Source organism: Athene cunicularia, assembly GCF_003259725.1.
Source record: "Athene cunicularia isolate RWA chromosome 10 unlocalized genomic scaffold, athCun1 chr10_part1, whole genome shotgun sequence".
Lineage (NCBI taxonomy): Eukaryota > Metazoa > Chordata > Aves > Strigiformes > Strigidae > Athene > Athene cunicularia.
In genome coordinates this window covers 6250500-6258927 of record NW_020799112.1, presented here as the reverse complement: position 1 = coordinate 6258927, position 8428 = coordinate 6250500, and the positions used below count along the sequence as shown (strand labels likewise).

Genomic DNA, 8428 nt, shown 5'->3' with positions numbered 1-8428 from the left:
ACACGCGCTGTGGGCAGCGGCCAGCCCTGCCGCGGGCTCCAGCTCCGCAGCGGCCTATTCCCGTCTTCAGCGCTCGGGAATTAGGAAACGGCGGGTTCTCTTCCTGCCAGCTGTGTTGAAGCATTGGTAGCGCTAGAGAAAGAACGAGGATACTACCCAAATATAAAAGCAGAGGAGTAAGGCAGTAGGGGATGGCAGTTACCTTTTTAAAGCCAAAGGTCTGTATCTTGGGTGTTTGAGGTGTTCAGTCCATAGCGATTACTTCACCGAAAGGGTTGGAGTGCTTAAATATGATGTAGATATATTAAGGTGCAACTATAGAAGGGTGGAGTATCTGTCGAGCTGCACTTCATACATAAAGTGTAATGAAGCTGAAAGACTTAATAATTATAATATCTTTTTTTTTTAGGAAAGTTTAGTAGCAGTATTCCCAGAGAAATAGAGTAGAAAGTTAATAGTAGAAAGTTAAGCTGCAGTAGTAGTTGTTAAAAGGTGCTATTCCATAGCACCAACATAGCTAAGAATAAGCTATTAGAAGAGCTGCCAGTGTTATCATGTATTAACTTAATGGAAGGTGTAAAATGAATGAAAGCTGGTAAATTCTGCAAAATAGAAAATAAATTATTATTAACTGTTGTGCTTTTTAAAATTCTTTTTTTCTACTCTTAGTGTGCAAGATGGAATGGCTGCTGACTTCAGAGCATTAACAAAGACTCTCTATGATTTGAATAAAGCTCTTGGAAGTAATATAGTTCATGGGGGTCCTCTAAAAGAGCTGGGGATAGAAAATTTTGACGAAGAACAGATTTGGCAACAACTAGAGCTCCGAAACAACGCAGTTCTCGATTTCTTCAAGAAATCTGTTGCAAGAGATGCCGAGGATGAAGATCTTTGCCTTCTCTCGGACCAAGAAGAGGATGGCTCTTATGCAGAGACCAGCAGCGACCAGGAATTGGAAGACGATGTAATGGAAGCAGAAACTGAACAGAAGAATGTTTATACAGAAGATAAAGCTAAAGAAAAGCAAAGTAAACTGAGAGACAGTATAATGCAGAAATACAGTGATGAGGATTCTGATATTGACTTTGATATTGAAGCACTGGAGAAGCAAACTAAAACAGCCAAGGAAACCACATTGAAAAAAATTGCAAGAAAATCTATAGTGGATGACAAGTTTTTCAAGCTGGCTGAGATGGAAGCTTTTTTGGAACATGCAGAGAAGGAAAACAGGGAGGAGGAAGAAAATATTAATTATTTTGAAGACATCATCTCAGATGATGAGGAAGGAGAGTCTGAAGAATCTAAAGTAAAAGTAAGAATATCAGTAAATATTCTGATCTCTCTTTACTTTAAATCAAGATCTGATATCCATTAGGGTGACTATAAATTATTGGAACTCTTGAGTAGAAACTACCAAGTTACATTTGATTAGATGAAGCTTTAATTCAACAATATATTTGACATGAATATCTGGTAAAAAATGACCTAGTGCAGAAGAGCATACTGTCCTGCTATTCCAGTCTCTCTTTAGATGGGTTTTGGATTTTCGCATGAATAAAGGAAGAGACAGTATGTTACAAGAAACAAGTGACGTTGCGGAATAGGTGACCCAACAAATGACAAAGATGTGTCACTCAGCATTGACATCTGGCAGTTAGAGATTGCTCAGGGGACTGATGCAGAGCAGAGGGCTTTTGGCACCTTCATTTTATAGGGATGTGGCTTTATAACTCTGATTTAACTTAAGTTGCTGAGTACCTTTTTTCTAAAATAAAAATCTTATTGTTTAATACTACAAGAGATTCTCACTAGCAAGTAAAAACTATGTCCAGGGTGTAAGGGAACATGTACGCATTCCAGAAGGTAATCGGTAAAATTTACTGCTCTTTGACTGCTGTATATGTTGGAATTGGAAATGAATTTAAGTGGTAGAATATTTTAAACACTTATAAAAGAGATTAGTTCAACTAAGATGCACTACTACACCTTAACACTTCGCTAAACTGAATTATTGTTAAACAAGTTGTGCAATTCCCTAGGTGCTAAAGACTTTAAAAGACAGGATATCCCTATGCTTCTGTCAGCCTTAACAGTTTTGGTTTGTTTTGTGTTTTGCTTTGTTTTTCCTCTTCCCTTCTTAGCCAACTAAAAGTTCTAGAGACTTGACATACAAAGATTTCTTTGATCCAATTGATGATGATGATTTAATAGCTAATGATGTTGAAGATGATCAGGGAGAGGAAGCAGACAGTGCTATTGAAGAGCAGAATGAAGAAAGCATGTCTGAGTAAGTATATGCATTATTTGCAGTTAAAATGTCTTTGTCATTTTATACTGAAGTGATGTAGAAAATAAAGTGTGAATTCCAGGCTCCCTTTAGCCGTGGTTTGCCGTTTGTTCTGTTGTATGTTCATGGTTTGCATTGTCACCTTATTTGAAAAGTAGTTTATTTACTTATCTTTTGAGTAGTGTCTCTTGATATTTACTTGAATATATCATTTAATAGCTGTAACTTCAGATTTTGAAAGTCATTTTTAATATATAGAACTTACCTTAGTGTCCCCTGCCTTTAGGTTTCAATGAAAGCCTATTGTATTTCTTAACTGTGGATTAGTTGGAACAGGTAAACATCTAATGGCTGAAATATCTTAATGTAAAAAATTATAGAGGCTTTTCAACCTTTATTAAATTTTAATGTTACAGGGATGAGGATATGAATGAAATGATGGAGAATATGAGAAGTAAAGAAGCCTCTAAAAAAGTTACTTTTAGTTTGCCAGATGACAGCGAAACAGAAGATGTTACTGATACGCAATTAGAGAAGAGCATCAATCCCAGTGAAATAAAGTCTTCTTTTGAGAAGAGACAGGAAAAGGTAATTGTATTGTGGGTTTTTTTATTTTGCTAATACTTCAAAACAGTGGCCTTTTTTTTTTTTTTTTTAATGATCATGTAATTCGTTCAGAGTCTGGTAAATATGAAGAGGCTATTACAGAATTAAAAAAAAAAAAGTGGCTTATCTACATCATATATATATATATATATATATATATACATATATATATATATATACACACACATATACACAATCATATGTTCCCTCCTTTTATGTGAGGAGTTAAAAGTACCTAAAATAACTAGTTCTTGCCTTGAGTTTACTTGTGAGCTCTATGTTTTAAACTTCTTAGGAAATTGTGTTTTTCAGATGAGCAAAAAAATAAAAAGTTTAGAAGAAGAGTTGTTAGAGGAGAAACCTTGGCAGCTTAAAGGAGAAGTGACTGGACAAAAAAGACCTGAAAACAGCCTTTTGGAGGAAACAGTACTTTTTGACCGTGCAGTCCGAATGGGTAAGTCGTGAGAGTGGGCTTTCCTGAAAGTGTGTTGCATACCACGTTGGGTTTTCTTCCTTTTGACCTTGCTGAAAGCACCAGTGACTCAAGAGCAGGATAACAAAACACTAAGTTAAACCTGGTATGGTTTTGAGGTTGTGCATTTTCATAGTGGAAACTATAATCTTTTTTGTTGATCTTTAATTTCACTGAATGTTCATTAATTTGGTGGCAGATTTAGTCATTTACAAGCCTTACATAATATGATCAGTCTCTTCTGATAGAGGGTAGAGGAAAACATTTATTCACTTTGCCTTCAATTACTACATTTTTGTGAAGGCTTTACTTTCTTTTTGTGTTGTTTGTTCTTTACAGAGCAAAAAAAATTTCTTGCTGGAGAAGCATTTATCTTAAAACTCTTCTCTTTCTTCTCTCAGCACCTGTGATCACAGAAGAAACTACTTTTCAGCTTGAAGATATCATTAAACAGAGAATATTGGATGAGGTAAATAATATCTTACTTATTCCTCCCTATTTTTATTCATAGACTTGATTCACAGGGCACATTACGAGGATGAGTTTGAAGCTCTTACAATGTTAGGTGTGGAGTTATCTTAATTTCTGCAGCTGGTTGTTTTATTCTTTTGTCTTGATGAATCTGTGTTTAGATTTCTAAGGAGCTCTATTTTTGTATGCCTGTTATATGCTAGGTGTTGGTCTGCTTAAAAAATAATGAGTTTGGAAATAAAACTATAAGGAGTTTATTTGGAACATAATGTCAGTCTGTAAATTTTGTCTAGTACTATAACTGTAATGCTCTGAGCATTCTGAATACTAACCAGAAAGTTTTCTCCTTTTTTCTTAAAAGCCACTGATAAAAGATTTGTATCCCACAACTTGTTGAAGCTTATTGTTAGCTGAATAAAACCAAATGGTACATATGGGGAAGAGTATTTAAGTACTTAAGAAAATTACAGATTTGTGGTTTGTTATACAATTTTTGCCCCAATCCACTAAAAATAAGCACACAAGCTAGAGCTGCAGGTCTTATCACTTGTTTTTCAAATGAAAGTGTGAAAGTTAATGAGTTCCTGGAATGCACAAACTAGTTAATGTGTCAGATAAGTAATATGAAAAATGTTATAAATAAGCTGTAGCACCTGATATTTGGCTGTAGTTGCATTTGTTCATTAATTTATGACTTTCTCAGGCATGGGATGATGTAGTACCGAAAGAAAAACCAAAAGAGGAGGCTTTTGAATACAAGAAACGTATCACTTTGGATCATGAAAAGAGTAAACTGAGTCTTGCTGAGATCTATGAGCAAGAATACATGAAACTTCACCAGGTAACTTAAGCAATGCCTTTCCTTTTGGTTTGAAGTTCATACCACATAATCGTGTGTGATCATTTGTATGCTGCTAACTCTGCTTTCAGCTTGGTGGAGTACTTCAGTCTTTCTCTGAGTGTTCACCAGTGAAATGGCTCTGGATTGTATATTGTGTTATCAGTCTTGTTAAAGTAAAATAGCTTTAGGAGTAGTGTTGCAGTAACATTGCCTTATTAATGCAGCAAAAGACTGAAGAGGAAGAAAATCCTGAACACAAAGAAATTCAGGAGATGATGGATTCACTCTTCATGAAGCTGGATGCACTGTGTAACTTCCACTTCACACCCAAACCAGTGAGTAGATAAGTTTCATATTGGGGTTTCCTCACCTTCGCATTTGAAACTGGATACTTTAACATATACTTGGGAAATGGAAAGTAAATGTTATTTCATATTAAATGGACTATAATTACCTCTAAACAAAACCAGATATTTAGTATTTTCAGTTAGCTGTAAGCTGTTGTGAGATGGTGTGCTCAGTCCTGACTATATATCCTTACTTCTAGCCTGTGCCAGAAGTCAAAATAGTTTCGAACCTTCCAGCTATAAGTATGGAAGAAGTAGCACCTGTTGCTGTTAGTGATGCTGCTCTCTTAGCACCAGAGGAGATCAAGGTAAATATAATCACGTAAGGATCTGGAGAGGATCTGTATTCTTGATAGAAGGGTGTACTGGCGGCCAGATCAGTGGGAGAATTCTGCTCCCTCCCACCCCGGGCTTCTCACCTTGTGGACCTTCTTGCTTAGCATTTTGGTGTTGGCTGTTGTTGTTGGGGTTGTTTTGGGGCTGTGGGGTGCTTTTTTAATAACTGGAAGGAGGGGAAAGATTTAATTTTATTTGGCTACACTAGGCCATAATATTATGCTTCATTTTTGTTCTTGACTGTTACGTAATGGTAATTATTTTCCCAACGTATATATGGATATTTGGAAGGGGAAAGCTAAATGACAATAGGGAAGCTCAGTCAGCATGTAGTCCATCTATTGTACAAATCTCACTTCCGAACTTTTGCCACTTTTTGGCCTTTACCTTAATGTGGCATTACCCTGAGCTGGCTAAACATTTGAAATAACGGAAACACTAATACAGTTTTGAGTACCATGACGTGAGTCTTATTTTGCACGCTTATGGATGTAGAGATCTTGTCCTCTTTAGGAAAAGAACAAAGCAGGTGATGTAAAAACAGATGCAGAAAAGACTCCCACAGACAAAAAACGAGACCGAAGAAAGAAAAAGCTTCGTAAACGTATGAAGCAAAGAGAAAAGGAAAAACGTCAAAAGCTGCTTGAAAAGATTAAACCAGAACAAGGCACAAAACTGAGCAAAAAAGCTGCTGCAGCAAAACTTAAAAAGCTTACAAAAGAAGGCAAAGCATCTCTGCTCAAGGTAAGGCTCTCAAGTACTCCTGTATAACTTGGAGCTTCACAGCTAAAGAATATTAAAATCCCAAGGATAGATGTTATTTAGTTAGAGAAAGGGAACTTTATCACAAACAAATTATGAAGTATAGGGTTTGTTTCCCTCCTGTCCCTCTTTGGCATAATTGCATCTCCTAATCTTTCTCCATCTCCTCAAAAATTCTTGTATGCAGGTAGTATATCTGCTTACACCAAACCTTGTTACTGTACTTATGTCTGAGCAAATATAAAAGGTAAATGTAGCTGTTGTAAGGAAAGTAGTAGGAAGAAGACATGAAAAGGGCAGATGCCCTTTTTCCTTTTTCTCTGCCTCTCCCCTTTCCCCTGTATTTCCCCTGTATTCTTTTGAACTTCAGTTTTGGGAGGACTATTCTAATACATGCTTGTAACTGTCTTCTGCAAAGTAACACTGAATGTGTTTTTAGTCCTGATTCTGTTGATTGTCCTGACAGCATGATGTCAGTATAGAGGCTTGAAAAAATACAACTCTGGTTGCACTTTAGAGTGACCCCTTTGTGTATAATGCATATTTATGTAGAAGTTACTGCTTTAATTATGAATAATTCATACCTAACAGTGGTTGGAGCTTTTAGAAGCTTACTCAGAGTATGAAATATATTTTAATTTGTAAGCAACTTAATCTTGAGGTATGGAAAAATATTAAAAAACTGTATGATACAATTACTCTATATCAAAATATATCCACAGAGCAGAAATGATTGTTTGCATTAGGTACTAATTTGTTATTTATTTCAAAGTTCACAAGGTGGTGTTCCTGCAAATACTAAGACTTAGGCTCTTATTTCCTGCATTTGAACAGTTCCACTTATGTGGGACTACTTGCAAGCATAATTCAGAATGATGTTTCTGTTTAGTTCTTTCTAAGCTTTTGAGTAACAAGCTATTTCAAAATAGAATATTCCTATTTAACTTTCTACTTCTTATTGTGGAGCCTTCTCTATAATCTCATCAGATTACTGTTTTATAGCACACAAAACAATTGAACTTGTGTACTGCCTATGATGCCTTATAAATTAAAATTTTAAAATATCTGAAATTTTGAGGTACTATAAACTAATAGGAAAAATAACTACTTCTAAAATGTTTGTGCTTGTTTTTTCGAAAGGAGATTAGAACACAAAGATGTGTGGTTGTAGCTCATGGTGTGCGAAGATCTACTGCTGATGCCTGTTTTTACCTACCATGCTAATTGCTAATTAGAAAGGGAATGTACTCTATTTAGATAGCTGGAGTGGTATAAATGCAGTAGAAAAATAACCTTTGAAAATCAACTATTAGATTATTATGTCAAATATTACCATTGTATGTTAGTAGTAAGTAGTGTAATGGTATTGTTCGCACATTTCTTGGTTATAACAACTATTTTGTCCATTGACAGGATGAAGGTAAAGACAAGGTCTTAAAATCATCCCAGGCTTTCTTTTCTCAGTTGCAAGATCAAGTAAAAATGCAAATCAAAGATGCAAACAAAGTAAAGAAGAAACAGAAGAAGCAGAAAGCACTCTCTGTTCATAAACTTAAATTGTAATTTACCTTTTTATAGATGTTGCATCTTGTATATATTAAAATGTTTCTACATGAATGCTGAATTTTGAGTGGGTTTTATTCTGTGTTGATCTTTAAAATGTTCTGTGAACTTTTTACATCACCTTAAAAACACTTTCCTTTAGGGTTTTTTTTCTACAGTAGAACTCCTGATTTTGTTGATTTTTGTTCCAAAACAAAAACTGCTTGTCAGGGGCAGAAGAATGTAGAATCCTTGATCTATGTGCTTTGACTGTACCGTCTCTCTTAATTCTATAGTCTATTGCTTTTGTGTCTGCTGTTGTAATAGCTCTGTCTGTACTCCTGGAATAACTGCATTTATTGAAGAACTTAAGGTGTACCTTAGCAGTATAAATGGGAAGTTATCTTTTGAAATCATGATTATCAAACAGGGGCAGGCTCCAGAAGCTTTTTAAACCCGAATAACGCAAGAGTAAGCAAATGCTGTCTTAGAAGTATTTCACTTAAACCTTGAGTAATATGCTTGAAGTATTTGTGCTTTTCTCATCTCAACAAAAAAAAAAGTCCCGGCTTTCTGCTTCCCCTTTCTCAAGAAAGGTCACAACTGTTTTTCACCCTTCAAAGAAATTCCAAATTTAAAGAGGGCAAGGTGTTTAAAATAAATAGGTCTCGGTAGGTTTTTATTAGAAGGCGGTTCCCTGGCTCGGCACTCCGCTGCCCGGGCCTGCGGGCCGCCATCGGCGGTGCGCTGCGCTGGCCTGGCGG

At 35.9% G+C, this 8428-nt stretch overlaps 1 protein-coding gene across 1 annotated transcript; it reads left to right on the top strand.

Moving 5' to 3' along the window:
* Positions 1-658: 658 nt before the first annotated feature.
* Positions 659-7739, top strand: MPHOSPH10 (M-phase phosphoprotein 10; the record flags this gene model as incomplete). Its single annotated transcript, XM_026856019.1, has 10 exons — positions 659-1312; positions 2142-2287; positions 2704-2875; positions 3206-3347; positions 3767-3834; positions 4540-4677; positions 4902-5012; positions 5225-5332; positions 5874-6104; positions 7536-7739. Coding segments are annotated over 10 exons (1920 nt in total), but the record flags the coding sequence as incomplete, so codon positions are not given.
* Positions 7740-8428: the final 689 nt, after the last annotated feature.